The sequence below is a fragment of the Lactuca serriola genome, chromosome 1 (genome assembly GCF_051521515.1).
Source record: "Lactuca serriola cultivar US96UC23 chromosome 1, Lser_US96UC23_V15, whole genome shotgun sequence".
In the NCBI taxonomy this organism is placed as follows: Eukaryota; Viridiplantae; Streptophyta; class Magnoliopsida; order Asterales; family Asteraceae; genus Lactuca; species Lactuca serriola.
This window is the reverse complement of record NC_136408.1, coordinates 88,385,866-88,406,168: the sequence shown is the minus strand read 5'-3', so window position 1 is coordinate 88,406,168 and position 20,303 is coordinate 88,385,866. Positions and strand designations below refer to the sequence as shown.

The 20,303-nt window shown below is 32.9% G+C and overlaps 3 protein-coding genes across 3 annotated transcripts; 1 reads left to right on the top strand and 2 right to left on the bottom strand.

Annotated features, from left to right (window-relative positions):
- Positions 1–1,176: 1,176 nt before the first annotated feature.
- Positions 1,177–4,482, top strand: LOC145094654 (probably inactive leucine-rich repeat receptor-like protein kinase At3g28040). Its single transcript, XM_079032765.1, has 2 exons — positions 1,177–2,806; positions 2,876–4,482. The coding sequence occupies exons 1-2, from the start codon at positions 1,275–1,277 to the stop codon at positions 4,347–4,349; spliced, it is 3,006 nt and encodes a 1,001-aa protein (XP_078888891.1). The 5' UTR covers positions 1,177–1,274; the 3' UTR covers positions 4,350–4,482.
- Positions 4,483–6,938: 2,456 nt separating this feature from the next.
- Positions 6,939–9,632, bottom strand: LOC145094644 (uncharacterized). Its single transcript, XM_079032761.1, has 8 exons — positions 9,442–9,632; positions 8,718–8,895; positions 8,548–8,610; positions 8,391–8,448; positions 8,203–8,303; positions 8,054–8,098; positions 7,507–7,977; positions 6,939–7,416 (listed from the first exon to the last, which is right to left on the bottom strand). Exons 2-8 carry the CDS (start codon positions 8,850–8,852, stop codon positions 7,246–7,248), a joined length of 1,044 nt encoding a protein of 347 aa, XP_078888887.1. The 5' UTR covers positions 8,853–8,895; positions 9,442–9,632; the 3' UTR covers positions 6,939–7,245.
- A 6,278-nt stretch (positions 9,633–15,910) lies between these two features.
- On the bottom strand, positions 15,911–19,964 carry LOC145094632 (putative E3 ubiquitin-protein ligase ARI8). Its single transcript, XM_079032755.1, has 15 exons — positions 19,386–19,964; positions 18,917–19,041; positions 18,721–18,826; positions 18,554–18,644; positions 18,271–18,443; positions 18,074–18,178; positions 17,893–17,981; positions 17,670–17,777; positions 17,414–17,504; positions 17,232–17,321; positions 17,093–17,140; positions 16,939–17,010; positions 16,747–16,846; positions 16,547–16,673; positions 15,911–16,449 (listed from the first exon to the last, which is right to left on the bottom strand). Exons 1-15 carry the CDS (start codon positions 19,548–19,550, stop codon positions 16,185–16,187), a joined length of 1,755 nt encoding a protein of 584 aa, XP_078888881.1. The 5' UTR covers positions 19,551–19,964; the 3' UTR covers positions 15,911–16,184.
- Positions 19,965–20,303: the final 339 nt, after the last annotated feature.

Sequence of the window (20,303 nt, the reverse complement as noted above, 5' to 3'; positions counted from 1 at the left end):
CAAAATAGTGTGTCATATCAACTTTTTTTTATAGTCTCTATATAAAATTAATTAATCCAAAATGGTGGTATTTTTAAATTTACTGGATTTTCAAATTGAAATCCTCACTTGTCATTGTCGGTCAAACATTGTTCTTTGACAATAGCATATGTACCACAACGAGTGCATTCTGAACATATTTGTCCCGACTCATTATCGGTAACTGATTATTCGAATACCAGTGTCGAACAACTAATAACGTACAACAATCACTGCACACTACACAACTATCGCTATAGACAAGTGAGAAGCCGAACTGAACTAAACTAAACACAGTACAATAAGCAATGCAAAATGTACAACATATAGTATCCCCAATGTTGATTCTTAAACTGAAGAAAAACACAGTGGTACACAGATGAAGGTAAAGACAATTCTTAACCATACATATGCATGTGGTCAGTTGGGTCCCACCACATCTTTTTCCACGTTATGTTAAAACATTTCATTCCCATTAGTCTTTTTCTATAAATTCTTTTATTCCTTAAATATGTGTTTCAATTATAATTACATTATATTTAAAGTGGCAATGGATTTTCAAATTATGTTACTTTATCCATTTCCGTATGAGACATTAAGGCACAACAACTAATGGAAAAACGTACAACATGATCAAGATACATGACAATATATCAATATGACTTTTCACACAACAATTAAACCAAATTCTACAACATGATCATCATTTGATTTACCCTATGCATTATTTGAACCGAAGAAAAACACATCAGTATAAAGATGAAGCAAGAAACAAAGAACTCAATTTACCAAAGCAATGCATGTGGCCAAATGGGTCCCACAACGTTTTATGTTTTTACACAACAAACGAAACTTTCATATATGAACCTTTAGATTAATGTCAGTTACTTCACTGAGATATGCGCAGTTGTTCGTGAAAGTTCCATGTTAAACAACATGGTACAAAAACTAATGCCAAAGGTACAACATTAAGAGTCAGCTTTTGTTTTCCCCTATAATGATACTTAAATTGAGGAAAAACACACAAGAATAAAGATGAAGCTAGAAACAAAGAACTCAGATCACCGAGAAAATACATGTGGCCAAGTGGGTCCCGCATCTTTTTGCAGATTGTCTCTTTCTTGCCATTCACAAAACATCCCTTTTGACAGACTTTCATCTTCATATATCACAATCAGTAACATGACAACATCTTCAATGTTGTAGCTTTCAAAGAGAGATAGATAGAGAGAAGGGTAGAAAAGGAAAACGATTAAATGGGTTTTCTTGAGTTTTTCATTTTCGCATTAATCTCAGTTTCTTCATTCAAAAGTTGCAAGAGTGTTGAAGATGATAATGATGATGATGTTCTTGGGCTTATAGCATTCAAAGCCGACATTATCGACTCATCATCTCATCTATCCTCATGGAATCAAGAGGACAACTCTCCATGTTCATGGAAGTTCATAACATGTAATCCGGCGACTGGAAGAGTCACCGAGGTGGCTCTAGACGGCTTAGGTCTCTCCGGGAAGATCGGAAGAGGCCTCGAGAAGCTTCAAAACCTCCAGGTACTCTCTCTTGCTCATAACAATCTCACCGGAAACCTCCACCCTCAACTCTCTCTCCTCAACAATCTCCTAACCCTAAATCTTTCCGGAAACTCTTTCTCCGGCGGCTTCCCGCCGTCGCTTATCAACTCCGGCAGGATAAAGTTCCTTGATTTATCTGACAACTCGCTTTCAGGACCCATTCCGGTAGACACCTTCTCAACCTGCTCATCTCTTCGAGTACTTTCGTTGTCTAAAAACAATCTCCAAGGTCCGATTCCTGATTCGATTTCTCAATGCACTATCCTGAACCACCTTAATCTTTCCAAAAACCGGTTTTTTGGTAACCCAGACTTTTCCACGGGTCTTTGGTTGTTAACCCGGATCAGAACATTAGACCTTTCACACAATGCGCTATCGGGTCGGATACCAAATGGGGTATCGGGTTTGCATTACTTGAAAGAGCTTTCTTTACATAACAATCACTTCATAGGATCTTTGCCTTCTGATATCGGGTTATGTTCACACTTAACAAAGTTGGATTTAAGTAACAATCTTTTCACAGATACAATTCCCGATTCTTTTAAGGGTCTTTCGTCTTTAACTTATTTAAATCTAGCGAACAATATGTTAACCGGTGATTTTCCTAAATGGATCGGGGATTTGAAGGGTGTTGATTACTTGGAAGTATCGGGAAACGGTTTGACCGGAATATTACCGGCGTCGATCGGCGGTTTAGGGTCGTTAACTTACTTGAGTCTTTCTGGTAATAGTTTGACTGGAAACATTCCCCAGACATTAATCTACTCGAGTAAACTAACTGTGGTTAAGTTAAGAGGGAATAGGTTCAATGGGAGCATACCCGAAGGTTTATTCGAGCTCGGGTTGACCCAGATTGACCTTTCGAGGAACCAGTTAACCGGTTCGATCCCTCCTGGATCGAATCAGTTATTCACGGCCCTTCAGTCCATGGATCTATCGGGAAACAGGCTAACCGGTGACATCCCTGCTGAAATGACACTTTTCTCCAATTTAAGATACTTGAATATATCATGGAATAATTTCGAGACGAGAATGCCCCTGGATGTCGGGAATTTTCCGAATTTAACCGTGTTGGATCTTCGAAATGGAGCTTTTCACGGGTCGATTCCGGGCGATATATGCAACTCGGGCAGCCTCGAAATCCTCCAACTTGATGGAAATTCTTTAACCGGATCCATCCCGGACGATATCGGGCACTGTTCATCACTCTATTTGCTGTAAGTCTTAGCATCTTTATATGTGTAGGGGCAAAACTGTAATTTGACATTGATGTTTAAATGTTGCAGGACATTGTCTCATAACGACTTACGTGGGTTAATTCCAAGATCAATGTCGTTATTGAAAAAACTCAAGATTCTAAAGTTAGATTCTAATGAGCTAAGTGGAGAGATACCACCGGAGCTAGGTGGTTTAGAAAACCTCCTAGTGGTAAATATATCCTACAATAGACTACAAGGAAGACTTCCATCCAGGGGTATATTTCCAAGCTTACAAGAAAGTTCTCTAGAGGGCAATCTCGGTATTTGCTCACCTTTCGTAAAAGGACCATGTAAAATGGATGTCCCAAAGCCTTTAGTTCTCGACCCGTATGCGTACGGGGACCAAATCGGAAGTCATGAAAATGGAGCAGGGGCAAAATCGTCAAAACATTCCAACCACCGGAGATTCTTAAGTGTTTCGGTCATTATCGCGATATTAGCAGCTGTTTTGATCTCCATTGGTGTGTTGGTGATAACTTTGTTAAATATCTCCGCAAGAAAACGGATGCAATTTGTCGATAATGCCCTCGAGAGTTGCTCGAGCTCATCTCGGTCAACTCGCAGTGTATCGTTCGGGAAGCTAGTTTGGTTCGATTCCAAGATTGCCCCTGGTTGGGTTTCCAATCCTGAATCTTTACTAACCAAAGGTGCTGAGATCGGTGGGGGTATAATCGGAACAGTGTATAAAGCTTCATTAGGAGAAGAAGGTAGAGATCTTGCAATCAAGAATCTTATTGTATCAAACATGGTGAAATCAAATGACGATTTTGACCGAGAGGTTCGCGTTTTATCAAAAGCAAGACACCCTAATCTTGTATCGGTCAAAGGGTATTTCTGGAAACCTGAATTACAGCTTCTAGTGACAGAATATGTATGTAATGGAAGCTTACAATCCAAACTCCATGACACGTCAACTTCAAGTCAACTTTCTTGGTCAACCCGGTTCAAGATCTTGTTAGGAACCGCAAACGGGCTAGCCCATTTACACCATTCATTTCGTCCACCTATTATTCATTACAACATCAAGGCTAACAACATTCTTCTAGATGAAAACTTCAACCCTAAAGTATCGGACTTTGGGTTGACTAGAATAATGGCGAAACTTGATAAACAAGTAATGAGTAAGAGGTTTCAAAGTGCATTGGGCTACGTGGCACCAGAGTTGGCTTGTCAAAGCTTAAGGGTAAATGAGAAATGTGATGTTTATGGTTTTGGGGTGTTGATTCTTGAAGTTGTAACAGGAAGAAGGCCGATTGAATATGGGGATGATAATGTTTTGATACTTAGTGAAGAAGTTAGGGTTATGTTGGAAGAAGGGAATGTGTTGGAGTGTGTTGATATGAGAATGGGGGAGTATCGTGAAGATGAGGTTTTGCCTGTTCTTAAGTTGGCTTTGGTGTGTACTTCTCAGATACCTTCGAGTAGGCCTTCAATGGCTGAAGTGGTTCAGATATTGCAAGTTATTAGGACTCCTGTTCGTCATAGGATGGAAGCTTATTAAGATTAAGAGTGTTGCAAAGTTTTAAGTTTGATTATGTATAATTGTAGTAGGTTTTTGTTCTTTGGGATTTCATGTTTTCTTCACTTGTATGGGTGATTTTAGTAATTACTTGCCTTCTCTATGTCTTTATCAACATTGGCTTTTGTTTGTAAAATGTATATAGATGGGCAAAACAATCCGAAAGTTAAAATGTTTCTTCATCCAAAAACAGTTCTAAAAAAGACAGGTAAAATCAATCATACATGAAACTAATTTCAATCATAAATTGGCTAAAACTGAACACAGTATAAAATCATATTAAAATCGGTCATAAAACTGAAACAAGTTTAAAATTGTTGTTGGATCGGTCATAAACTATATATTAGTTTTTTTATTAATTTACAACATAAGATTAATAACAATAATTATATATTTATGTATATAGGATGTGTGCATATGGAAATAAATTTAACCAACAATGAGTTTTATATTTAGTAACCAGCATCATTTAAAAATATATATTTATATATTTAGTAAATAGTATGATAATAAATATTAAAAAAAAAATCAAAGATGTATTATTAACTTTTTATCTAGCTTACAATTACTTTGCCTTTATTGCGACTTGTTAGAATATCAAAGACATACCAATGCAAGTTTAACAAGAGATTGATGAGTGGATATGTGATGACAATTAATAAAATTCAATAATATTATTGATCATTTAATAAAATATAGTTGAATGATAGAGTGTATTTCTATTCAACGGTTAAATTGGAATCTGGGTAGATGATTGAGAAAATTGAAATTGATTTCGATTTTTAAATATGCATCCAAATAGTCTGAAATAAATTAAAATATGAACCCTACCAACCAAATTGTAATTTGTGCATCGTTTTTACAATATGGATTTCAAGAATCAAGCCGTTTCCAAAAGCTTATGTAATTTTTAAAGCCATTAAGAGGTTGTTTGATAACCTTCAAATGGAATCATTTAGAGGCCACGATTGAATTGTTTAACGTTTGGCGCGTAGAAGTCACATCTTAATCGGTTAGCATTCAACGTGTTTGGTAAAACCTATTAACGGTTAAGAAACCCGACCTTCTCTTAACCATTAAAATGTTGATGTTATTTAACACTAAACGATTCAGTTTTATCAAATAATCGACTCCAAACCTTTTAATATAGTTAGAAACAAAGCAACTCCAATAAATTATTAATAAAGATAGTTAATTACAAAACGAACCATACATTCTAAAAAAAAAAAGTGTTTAAACCTAAGCTTTTTATCTCACATTTTCCCATTTTATCCTCTGGTAATATGAAAAAAAGTTTTGGAAATTTAAAAAAAAAAAAAATCACTTGACAAAAAAAATCATTTGAACCAACTTTTTCGTTTTAGCTCAAAATTCATCGGTTCTTCTTCTTGTTGTTGCTTATGGCGTTCTTCATGACTTTTAAATTAAAATCTGAATGAGTCATTAGATTGTTATTTGAACAAAGAGAAACGTTGTTATGTTCCTTTCTTGCTTGCAAAACACATATCAAAATTTTATTTACATGATGCTTAGAGATTTTAGGAGATGAAGAACAACATTTAACATTGGCATGGTCTTAGATTGTTTTAGCATAAAAAAAAATCTCACTCCAATCAATGTTTTGGAAATCTAGTTTTAGGTTTGAGGTTTTCCATGTTAGAAACATTTTCAAGTTCAAAAGTTATTTGATCCATAGTAATCTTATAGTTTCCTTCAAGACTTAATTTTTTCCCATAGTTGATAGCGGCCCATCAGGCCACGCCAAACCATGTCAAGTGGCGATGCCTCGAAACACATGCTTGAGACTGTACGGGAGCGATCATGTGCCAGTCTAGAAAGCAACACCCACGGGGACAGCTTTTTAACACCCTTTTTCGGCCGGATTACGTCGCCTAGCGACAAAGCCGTATTAGTTGACAACCTTAGTGGTGCATGCACCACAACCAACATCCCCAATGAACTAATCACAGTCCAGGGCAAGAAGCAGATGACGTCTCCACCAATAAGCGCCACCGTCCCGTATCAAGACGAGCGCTCATGTCTCCTAAAGGAGGACTCACCTCTATAAGGTCGATAGCCATACTCTCAATAGTAAGGTCCTTAAGTCTAATACTTTCACTGCTCACTGACTTGACTGTCGGAGCGTCCTTTCGGGATCACCTCCCAGAGAGTTTACCTTTTGTGTCATGGGGCTTGATTACAGGTGGTAATCCTATCGAAACTACCCAAGGAGCACCCCACTTCGCATCATCAATAGTCATTCATGTCAATATTGGTAGAGTCAACGAAGAATGTAGCATGTGAAGAATAATCATTTCAACACTAGTTTTGTTCTTAAGATTGTTTTTGAAAATTTAATTTCAGTTTCCATGTTTTCCGTCAGGTGTTTTCAATCAAGTGATTTGATCCATAATAATTTAATTAGCTTCCTTGAGACTTGTTTTTTTCCCATTAATAACTATATCAACGATAGCACAGTCGACAAATTCTTAGTCATTGCATTGTTGTTCATTTTCAAATTAACAGACATAGAACCTTCACTTAACAAACCCAAAACTTTTGATCTCCAAATTAGCAGGTGCAAACTTAATAATTCATCATACAAATAAGGGGAAAAAAATACACGTGCTATCTAATTAAAAAAACTAAAAGGATCACTAACTATCAAAATGTAGAGCTCAAAAATGAAATTAAGATGGTAACACAAGGCAACAGAATTGGAAGCCTATTATCATTTATTTCTAACTATAAAACAAATTATAAAGTGAACATATAAGCAAAATGCTCTAGACATGCAACTATACCAAAGAATATAAAAAAAATGAAAGATTAGCAATCTTACTAATTGCTTTGTGTGGGTGTTTGTTTAATCATATGTTCATTTAAGAAAAAACTTCCAAATTTCCGTATCTGTCATTTCTTTAATTAAATGATTTCCAAAAATGCCCTCCTCATCTACCAGGCTCCTTAGTTGTCGAGCTGTGCTATTGAACCCAACATAATTTTTTTTAGTAGCAACGAATACTACTCCATAAGGAGGCTTCAAGCACTGATTATCAAGAAAATTAATAAATCAGAAACCTAAATGAAATTCAAATATTCTTTTGTAATATACAAAGTAACAAAACTGAAAACTGACCTTTTTAATGAGTGTATAAAGCTTCTTTAAAGAAGTTCCCGAATGTGGAATATCAGTCATCAATATAACATCATATCCACCTCCAACATCACTCTCATTAGCCCTCTCCCACACCCTACTTCCAGTTGACTTTCTAGAAGAATGTTCTTGTCCCATGATGCTACTACCACCATCATGGCTGCTGTAGCTACACCTACCGATAAAATCATCTTCTGAGAAACTAAGGTTCATTACTGGTGATGCTTCTAGAACATTCTTCTCTACAACAGACAAAACTCCAGGAAGCTCTTCCCATTCTCCAGCATAAAAATGAACAGTTGGAGAGAGAATTTGTCTTGATGGAGTAAGTGGACTTTCAGGCTGTTTGCTTTGTTTATCCCTTTCTTGTTCAAGATTAGACATGACATTTGGGATTGTTGTACGTCTTATTGTTTCTGCATTTAAATCTTGAAAATGCACTGTTGAAGCTCCCTGAAATACCAATGTACCTTAGTAAATAAATGATTAAATGTACGTATTTTTAATTTTTTATCCAAGATTATTGTACCTTTAGACAAGCAAAGATCCCTGGGATTCCATGCCCACAATTAAGCTGTAAAAATGAGAAAAGAGAAGGATATTTAATTAGGGTAAGTCAATGTAATCTTACAGAATCAGAAAAAAGAAAATGGTATAATAACTAATCTGAGTATATACCTCAAGTACCCTTTTGCCTCTAAAGCTCAACTGTCCATCACGAATCTCATGCTTAAGGATCTTAACAAGATCAAATGAGCTATCCCATGATTTCAAAGATGCTGCAACAAAATCATGTCAAGAAAATATGAGCAGTTGTTTTAACAACTACAGTTTTCTAAGGTTGAGTGATTCAAGATTGTAGTTACCATCAGGTTTTGATGATTTCAACTCTGAACCTATAATATCTGAGACACTAACTCTTCCCTACATTGAAAATAAAGGCAAAAGCATTAAATCACTACTGCAGAATCTGAGAAATGAGCAGTTAGTAGATATAATATGAGAGGATAATATATATTGCACCTTGAAGAGGTTAACTTCTTGACAATCTATGTTTTCTCCAGCATATCTGTAAGGGTATCCCATCTGTGGTGGAGTGGAATGGGAAACTTGTTAAAAAGAATACTGTAAAGTGTTAACCTAAAGGCTCAAGATGTTTCATGTAGAGTGGAGAAAGTGAGAAAGTAAAGTACCTTAGAGGGTAGAATCTCAACAGCAAATGAAGGCAGATGCATCTCCTTATCAGATGTGATGGACATGCTTTGAGCTACCCTGTCATGGGGCACCAATCCGGGCAAGCATTGTGTAAACAATGATGGTGCACGCATTCTAGCTAGATACCAGAAGTCTGAATTCTTTCAGAAGAAAATCCTGTAAGAAAGCACTTGATTATATATTCCATTATGCCTTTTATATATGGCATAACACATAGTACATATATAGAATTTGAAGTACAAATTGTGACATGTTGATGGATACTGCTATTAACTGCACATCTAACATTAAAATTTCTGGAAATTCTTAAAGCGGAAAGGCATACAACAAGACAAACATCTTGACCTTTATCAATGTAAAATGATCTACACACTATTAGCACAAAAATACAAAGTGAAAAGTAGCACATAGCCATATACTCTTCAAAAATTTCAAAACAAAACAGAAACTTGTAGATCAAAATCAAATTCCAGAAAAACTACAATAAGCATCAAACAAAACAAGTGATTATACTAATCAGAAACACAAACATATTACGATTTTGGATCAAGCATTCCATTTAACAAATTTTCCATCAGTCAACAAAATTCAGCATACGTAAACCGATAATCAAGCCATTAAACAGCAAAACTCGAAAACAAACAAGCAGAATTATCAAAATTGATGTGAAGAACGATGAACGAAGAACGAACAGAAACATACCGAAGCAATAAACAACGAACTGGGACTGAATCACGTTCCTTGGATGCAAACTACGACGAATTCAACGAAAGAGATGTAAGGAAATATATATGTATAATAGCTGTAACCTAGTAGAAATTGAAAGGGTTTTTTTATTCAAAGGTCAAAAGAAAACACCAAAAATGGAAGAACAGAAGCTTCCGGATACAGACTTGCGTTTGCAAATTGCAGCTGGTGTGTATACATTTTGTTATAATGACGATTAAGTCCTTTGACTTTTTCAAAATAGAAGGGAGTCAACGTGGCGAGGGAAGGTTTGGAGGTAGATAAAAAGGAAACGTGAGGGTAAATTGGACCACAACTTTAGCGGTTGGTTGATGATACGGATGCCTTGTTGTCTATGGCCACGTGCATGGCACGTCATTCTCGTGGACTCGTGGTAGGTAAAATAGTCTTTTCATTTTTCATAATGTGATTATCTATTTATATATCATGTAATATTATTATATCACAAGGAAATATTTTTTTATTATATTTATTTGAAAATCTCATTTATTTTTTTTACTGTATTCATTTGAAACTCTCATGATTTTTCAATTTTCTTTCTAATAATGATTATAAGTTGGTTAATAAGGTTAAATAAATATCAGACCTAAAGTGTAATCATATATAAACTAAATTTCAATATTAAAAAATATATTTATTTCTACCTATAAGGTTATGTTTTTTAACTTTTAAAATATTATACTTAATTTATTAATTTTAATATATTGTTGCATGTAAACCATTATTATTTTAAAGCTATAAATTTTGAACAATTTGTATAAAATACTTGAATTATTAATTAAAATATCATATTATATGGTCAACTTAAATATAAAAATTTTAGTTTAACTTAAACAACCCAAAAAATATTTTGTAAATAATTAAAAGTCATAAATTGTAATGTCTTTCTAATAATTATTATAATTTGGTTAATAAGATTAAATAAATATCAAACCTAATGTGTAAACATAAATAAATTAAATTTCAATATTAAAATAATATTTTTATTTCTACTTATAAAGTTATCACTTTAACTTTTAATATATTATACTTAATTTATTAAATTTAATATGTTATTATATGTAAACTATTATCAGTTTAAAACTACAACTTTTGAACAGTTTTGATAAAATACTTAAATTGTTAATTTAAATATAACATTACAGTGTCAACTTAAATATAAATTTCAGTTCCACTTATAAAACTCAATGAATATTTTGTGAATAGTTAAAAGTGATAAATTCTAGTACTAAATGCAAAAACTAAATTGTAATCTCAATTTAACTAAAATATTTCTTAAAGATATTTTTATAATTGTTAAAAGTTTTCAAAGAAGTAGCTTAAAATAATTTATAATAAAGTAGTTAAAAATAACTCTATATAAATGATTATATTTTTACCTTTAAAATCAAAAAACAATGTTTGATGTTTTAAATAATTATATTTAATTTTATTCATGATTAACTCGCGTGTAGAAGTCATTCAAACGGTTAAGATTATGCAGTTATAATAGATGTATATATTATCATATAATTCAAAATAGTCAATATATTATATCAATTTAGTATACAAATTATTATATCAAATTAACAACAATGTTATTGTTATATTTAAAAAAAAAGCATATATTTGTAACGATTTCAACTATATAGGTCTTTATGCGCAACGCGCGGGCATTCTCCTAGTATACTTATAAATGAAACATTTTTACTTGCATCACATGCATTTGAAACCTCTATGATTTTTTAGTTTCTTTCTAATAATTATTATAAATTGATTAATAATGTTAAATTAATACAAAAAAACTACATTATAAGTTTAGATATGTTGTCGCACGTAAGCAATTGTCATTTTAAACTCATAACTTTTGTATAATTTATAATTTTATGAAAAATAGTTAAATTATTAATTTCAATATAATATTAAATTGTTAATTTAAATCAAAATTTCTGGTAAACTTGAAAAAAATTGAGATACTATTTTACTAGTATTTTATAAATAGTTAACAATTATAAATTATAGTGTTAAACCTAAATTGTATCCTAAATTAACAAAAAAAAACTTGAAATTATTTTTTATAATCATTGATAATTTTCAAATAAGTAGCTTAAAAATGACTTACAATAAGAATAGTTACAAGTAATATTATATACAAAAAATTATAACATTATCTTTAAAAACAAAAACAATATTTGTTGTTTTAAATAATTACAATCAAAGAAATTCACAATATTCATCAAATAAAATTTAAAAAGTTCAAATTCTGAAATCAAATTAAAATAATTAAGAGTTTCTAAATTCGTTACTTTAAATAACTTACAGCAGTAATAAGTAAAGCAACATTATATACAAAAATTATATTGTTACCTTTAAAAAACAAAAGTAATATTTGATGTTTAAAATAATTACAGTGATAAAATTAAAATATTAAGCAAATAAACTTTTTAAAATTAATTAATCATAACAACAACTATAAATATCATTAAATCATATATTATATTTAATATTATTCATAAGTAACCTGCAGGTAGGGGTCATTGAGATAGTTGAGATTATAGAATCTTAAAAGATGTCTACATTATCATATAATTCAAAACAAAAAATATTTATACCAAATTATCATAATATTTATTACATAAGAGCTGACAACAACGTCATTGAGATATTTAATAAAAAAACATATATTTGTAAAGATTTCAAATATGTTGTTGTATTCTGCGCAACGCATGGGTATTCGTCTAATAATAAATAAATAAGATCATTTGAAGTAATATTTTATTGAATTTGTCACATGTAATTTTATGATTTTTTTTAATAAGTTTATATTCATATATTTGTAAAGATTTCAACTGATACATATTCCTCCAAGTGACCAATCAAAATCAAAATCTCGAAATACCCAAAATACCCTCAAGGTCAAACTTGGAAAAGTCAATTGGTCAAACCAACTAGGTCAACTGAGTCAACCCAACTGAGTCGACTCAGAGTGCCTACACAGGGCATATCCTCGCAAGTCCCAACTTTATCCAACTTTAGAATGGATAAAGTTTCCAACTTTATCCATTAGATTGGTCCCAACAAACAAGATCTAGAGTTTAAGTCTTAAAAGGACCCAAAAGTTCATCTTTTTTCAACTTAATCCATTAAGTACAAGTCTCCAGCTTTCAGATCTGAATCAAAATGATGTTTACATGGATAAAGTCTCCAACTTTATTCATAACAAGGTCACAAACTTTCAAGATCTAAACTTTATGCACTAAAAGGACCAAAAACTCATAACATCCCAAACTAGTTAGATCTAACAAATGCATCATCAAGATTCAAACTTTATACCTCTAGAAGATAGATCAAGGTGAACAAATCCAGATCTACAAACTCCAATGAAACTAACACTTCTCTAAGAAGTTCCTTCTTCTCCAAGGTGAACCATGCATACTCCAAAGCACTCAAAATCAACTTCTTTTCGCATAAAAGGCTCAATTGGGGTTAGGGCATCATGTAAGGGGTGTTAGAGAGGTGGAGGTTGAGAATGGAGTGGGTTCAGGGGAGTTAAGGAGCTTAAATAGGGCTTAAACCACGAAAATAGGGTTTGGGCACCGATTACGTACACCCAACGTACTTCTGGTACGCCCAGCGTACTCAAGGGTGCTTCAGTACACCCGACATACTCCCTTATATATGCCCAGCGTACTTAACATAACCTAAAACCGACCAAACTTCAAACGGTCATAACTTCTTCGCTTTAACTCCGATTTTGACGTTCTTTATATCCACGGAAAGTTCTCAAAGAGCTCTACCTTTCTATCAACTTATCCATGCCTCAAAACTTTCTAAACAAAAATCTATTTCCATAAAAGGCCCGAATTGCCACTTTATCGATATACCCTTGGTCTCCAAAAACACCAACCGAACTCTCCGGTCATCTAAGCTAAATTAACCACACTTAAATGAGTCTAAACCTTTCTTCCCCGACATCTGAAGCCTCCTGGTAACATATATTCAAGTCACGATCCCGAATATGAATCAGCTTAAAACAGGATGTTACAGGTCTAAACCTTTCTTTCCCCAAGGCCCAAAACCTTATGATAATTGATCATCGGGTCACGGCCCCGAATTATGATTCGACTCGAAATAGGGTGTTACAATCTAAATCGATAAAAGTTTGAACGTTTTGAACAACTTACTATTATATCCTCAGTGATATCAAGATTATCACTGTATCATGTTCGACTATATCTAACGCAATTTTTTTCGCCTAATGTTCATGAGATTCTTTATTTTTGTGGCCCAGCTTTATATCTAATGTATGCATGGGGTTTTCATGAATTACACATGCTGATTCATGAATCTGTTTTATGTTTATTTATAACAACCTTAGAAGCAATTCATGAATCTGTTTTATGTTTATTTATAACAAGCTTAGAAGCAATTTGAGATAGACCCGTCTCATATATTTGGTTGCTTAATAAATATATCACTAGAAATAGTCAATCATGAAGACAATAATACTCTAGATATTTTGTATGGTCTTTTATTTAGTGATCTTGAGAAGAAAAACAAACAGCTTAAAAATATCACAATGGCAAAAATAATATGTGAAGGGATATGATGTTTTTAATAACCCGAAACACACACTCGCTGGGATCATCTATAGAAATATCATCACAAAACTCATTTGGAATGTAGAAGTATTTTATGCCTTTTTAGTATTGGGATAAGATGGTAAAGGTTTTGTCTATATCGATGGCTAATCGTTTTTTTTAATTTATATAGTAGTTAGTAAGAGGTGTAGAGACTTGTGTTTTCATTTTCTATTGTTCTACCAACCAGAAGATTGTTTTTAGACGGTATATTTTATTGTTTATATAATGTTATGTAACAGAAAGATTGTTTTTAGACCACCTATTTTGTTGTTTATGTAATATTATGTAACAATTCATTCTCTATTATGTATTTTACGTTGATTTAGGTTTTATAAGATGTGTGTTCACCTTCATGCAATTGTTTCTAAGTTAATGCATTTGTTTGTTTGAATTTATATTAAAGTTGTTTCTAATATATATATATATATATATATATATATATATATATATATATATATATATATATATATATATATATATATGGGCTTAGGGAATATGTGGCTGTCATGTACCTAATGTTAGATATAGAACTATAAAAAACTATACGGTTTTAACAGAATGCAATCAAATCTCTCTACCATCTTTCTTGTGTCCTCTCTTAGAGCTTATGCTAAGTTTTTTATATATTTTTATGGAATTTTATAAGTTTAATATTAAACCACAAACCATGTATAAGAATATTTTACCAACTACTTGTAGGTATCCAAGTTGAAATTTATTACCAAAAACTACATTGAAAGATTGAAGTTGTTTATTAAAAAACCCACTAAAACTCTTTCCATAAGTCACCATAGAAAAACCGTACAAGTATACATAAGATAGGTGTTGAAGGAGTTATGAAATTTACTAGAGGTCTAATAAAAAACACATTCGAAATAAATAGATATTTGAAATGAATCACGAAATCAAATATAATATGAGTTCAAAGACAATAAGAAGAAGCTAACAATGAAAAAAAAATGTGTTTTTTTTAATCAAAATGAAGTCAATTTTTATGGTTCTATATCTAACATTACATACATGAGAGTCACATACTCTCTCTCTCTCTCTCTCTCTCTCTCTCTATATATATATATATATATATATATATATATATATATATATATATATATATATATATATATATTAAACAGGGAACAAAAACATCACAAGAGAACAATCGATTACATTATTTAATATGGAACAAGAACATTAGCAACGTCGTTGTTAATTGTTAAGTAACAAACCAACACTGTTTCCCAAAAAAAAAAAAAAAAAACAAGTAACAAACCAACAATGTACCTACTATAAAGAGGCATGCCCGTATTAGAAGAAAATTTGTGTGCTTTTTTATCATGTTTTTGTGGCTTTCCTTTGTAGTGGATTGACCCTTAATGTTGCTTAGTTGACATTCTTTGCAACATTATTGGTTTTTTCTTTTTTTATCCTTGGAGCGTTTCTCTTTCTTATATGTTGCATGGTTGTCTTCTTCTGCATTATTCATCATCTTAAACATATAATTAATGGCAAGAAGGGTAGACAAAGCACCAACAACTGGATCAACTTACAGACGACATACTCATATGTTGTAGGGAATATAGTCAAATCAAGATCATTATAAACGACCAACAATCCAAAAGACACCGGAAATCACATTACAAAATTGAGACAATTATCCAAAGTTAAATCCTTCAAACCATTGAAAATAGATAACCTCAAGGGTCTTTGACGAATAAAATTTATGAGTGGTATATGCATTACTCAAACAAACAAATATGCTTTTAGCTATAGGAGAAACAAAAGAAACAAGTAACACGCCCACATAAACAAGTTTTTGTATAAAACTCCATTACAACATTACATACCACAAATCATCCACAATTCAAAAAAAAAAACACCAACATCAAATCTACACATCTTTCACCACCAACCAGTCATCATCACAACAAACCCAACCATCCATCTATATACACCCCACCCCACCCTACCCCACCCCACCCCACCCCACCCCCACATTACAAATCAAAATAACTTATATGCCCTCCAATCCTTTTGCTTCCATAAGGTCAACACATAGCCAACTTTGATTAATAAATATCACCGACTGGTGTGACATATCTGACAAGAAGTGGCATTCTTTGGGTTCATATAAGTGCACTGATCGCATGACCACCCGGTCAAATCATCGGTCCGAGTTGACCCACCACCCTTTGTGGGCCCCTTTCCTTTTCCACTTTTTGACTTACTTGTCCCTGCTGCGTGTTTTGAGGTGCTTGTTTTGCTTGATGCCCCGTGTGAGTCCACGTCAGATAACCCGTTTTCCAATGCTCTCACCAAATTCTCAAAGTAATTGCGTGTCACGCTATTTTAAAAAATAAATAAATAAATAATAATTTTTTCAAGATTTTATAAACCCAGAAAAAAAAAATCAAAACTTTAAAAGAAGGATTGAATTTTACGTGGTTAAACCAGCCAACTTTGTTCTGAAATTATTGAACTCCTCTTGAGAGGCATTTCCATCAATGTGAGTGTGTAATTCCTTTTCAGCACATTGGTGGAGCCTTTCTAAACCAGCCTCTGCTTCACCTGCAAGGGTAATATGGTCATTTACCACTTTTGTGGACAATGTGGGAGGAGAAATGGGAATATAGACACATACCTTGTAAATACTCAAAAAACTGTCTTTTTGCTACTTCTTGCTCAGGTAGGTAATACCCATATGCATATGTCCATTTTAACACACGCCTACATTCAACTATCTGAAATAGAAAAACCATCATTTAAAACAATAAATCATTTAGGATAAAAAATATATATATATTAAAATTTTAAATATAAGTAAAGCATATACCTGCAACCAAGCTTCTAGAATAAATTTCAACTGTGTCTCGGGTTGGCATTGCCTCTCACTAAGTTTTGCAAGCTGAAATTTTACCAGATGTTTAAAAAAAAAAAGACTTTTTAATATAATATTACTAACAAAAAATATTGGAATTCTAACTTACATGAACTGTTTGCATCTGTAGTAAATCCGCAAGTGCTTTTTGCCTCGACTGTTATTGTGAAAAAAGAAACAAAGTATTATTATATATCAGACATGTAAATTTACACAATATAGAAAATTACAATTATGCCCTTGTATACCGATTGGTTAGTAGCCCAACGTTCATAGTAGTGAGTGTATCTCTCTAAAGAATTCTTTGCCATTTCTCTTCTGCGTTCAGATTCATCATACTGCAAATGAAAGTGGAATTATTCAGACTTTAAAAGAATGAAAAATGGTAATGTTTTATTGAATTAAAGTAAAATATTATTAATTTTATTACAGCTCCTTCTTGTTTTGCAGATTCATAACGGTTGCAAGCATAAAATCCACCAGTTCTCTCCCCATGATCTGACCATTGACCAAGGCAAAGCCTACATTTACAATTTTATAAAGTTAATTTTATAAAGCATAAACTTAATTTCATTTAAGTTTCTAAATGTACATAACAAACATGATAATGGAATATAATAACTCATTCCATTCCCCTTTTGTGATTCCATTCCATATACCAAACAAAAAAAAAACATAAATCTTACCAGCAAAACTCGTATTTGCATGGAGGGTTGCATGTCATGTGCATACAACCTTGATTCTTCTCAATTGGACGCTTGCATTTTGGACAAGGCTTAGAATTTGCTAGAATCCTGAAAAATCATTATACAAACATCAAAACAAGAGAGAGAGAGAGAGAGAGAGAGAGAGAGAGAGAGAGAGACATAAACATGTAACAAGGGTAAAGGGGGTAGTTTAGACATTTACCAATTCATATTTTCAGACTCTGCACTGTTTTTCATAATCCACTTGGACACAGTTTCACAGTCCACAGGGCGATGAGCTTCTTCTGTACACTACAACAGCAACAAAAAGATTTTATCTTTTATAAAGAAAAAACATAAACTTTTATAAAAAATGAAAGAAGTTATTGAATCATGATACTCACATTCCAACAAAAGCTGTATGAGCAATAGCAAGTTACATCATAGCTTCCACTTCCAAGATCAAACTCAATAGCACAATCACATCCAGGAGCAGGGCACCACTTTGTCTATCATATCAAATTTCAAATTATCAATGAATAAAAAAGTATAATCAAAATCTTGATTATGAAATCATTAAGATAAATTACAATTTACATACCTTTCTATTGTCCTCGATATAAGATCTAAGAAGGTAACGACGATATTTCTTCTTGTCTTCATCTGAAGTCAACATATTGACCATGTCCACACCAACAGCAGCACCACAAGATGGAATTGGGCATCTCAAAGTCAAGCATCCAGGACCATCATTGATAGATGTGCTAATGTAAGCTACCAGAATCAATAAAAACATTAAAAGAAACAGAAATCAGGATACCAATTATAAACATATAAATGTATAGTAAGATGAAAACAGAGAGCATTGCATTATCAATACAAACCTGCCCAACATGTGTTACAGAAAGGATGACCACAAGCAGCAGTGCTAACACTATCAAGTGTATATGATTCAAAGCAGATCCCACAAGGAAGCTTCAAAAGATACAAAGATAAAGGATTAAAAACTTCACTAAACATTAACTTATTTACCTTTTTTCCACTAACTTACCTCTCCAGCTTTTGGTGGATTGATATTGGTATTATCCAACATGCCAACAGCTTTACGAACTGCATCTTCATTGGCAAACCATGCTTCATGAACATTGCTAACATTCCTGCAGGGTTAGATAGCAGCTTATTAAATAGAAGAAATTCAAAATCTTGATACAGAAGAATTTGTTATTCGGAAAAATTAAACACTTTACCAGTTAAAACGGCGCAAAAGCATGCATGCAGAATCTCTTGAGATTGATAGGACTGAAGAGATTCTAGTGATATCATCCTCTTGGCGTTGGCGTATGTCATCTTCCTTCAAGATAGTGTAATTCTTCTGAAATACAGAACAAGAAATGATAAAGCTTGGATGGAGGCAAGAGCGAACAAATAGAAAACAATATATGTCGACAACTTTTTGTCATAGAAGTTAACCAAAACAATATTAGAACAGAAAACAGAGAAATCGACACCAGGCAACAATGTCCTAGAACCAACTCATCATCGAATCATTAGCTAATAAAACCACCGAAGCCTTGTTATATGATGAACTTGGAATGATTGAAGCAGAAGAGGGTAGTGAATAAAAGAAAATCCCCAAATTTAATAGTAGAAATGCATCCAATCGGACGAATAAACAGTATGAGAGTTAGAAATGTATATTCGGTAAAATTCGATTACCTGTTGCCGACTAACTGATACATCATCGGAATCATCAGAAGCGTTATCCAAAAACTCATACCCAGCATCATCATCATCATCGCTGTACATCGCATCGCCGCTATAGTAATCTTCTTCATAAGAATCAACATCGTTCGCATCGTGCATATCATCTTCGGAATCCATCGCGAGAAAAACCCTAGAAATTTTTACAACGGGGAGTGCAAACCTAGGGTTTTAGCGGTGTGATTATCAGAAAGATGATTATACAAGACCCACAGACAGGAATACGAGAAGAAACGGTGATCGATGAGTAGTATATTTTGGGGAAAACTGAAGATGAATTGTGCGATTTCGTGGGAAGGGTTTTAATTTATTGGATCATTCCGTTGGTCTACGCAAAGTCGCAAAACAAACAACAAGAAAGAAGCCGCTTAACAGGTTTATCGATTCTTGATTTCCCTTCGATTGTCGCGATCGCAGCCCCAAATCTCAAAATCAATGTTTAATCGGATCAACCGGATTGGGAGATAGATTCAAGAATTCGCCCTAGCAATTCTTTGTTCGACCATATTAGGGTAGGCGTGTGGTATAGAATAAACCATGTCAATCTTGTATTCGTATAAGTGTATTTATTCATTAGTCAAAGTGTCAAACATGTATTTTTTTTTTCTTTTTTTTGTAAATACTTTGGTACAACACAAGCAATATGTGAAAATATGGAAATAAATCATTAGCATTCATAAATTTAAATACACACTAGGAAATAGGCTAATTTGTCTATTTGATGGTGTTGTGTGAAAATTTTATTCATTAGTCAGAGTGTCAAACATGTATTTTTTTTTTAAATACTTTAGTACAACACAAGCAATAAGAGAAAATATGGAAATAAATCATTAGTATTAATAAGTTTATCGCCTTTAATACACACTCGGAAAT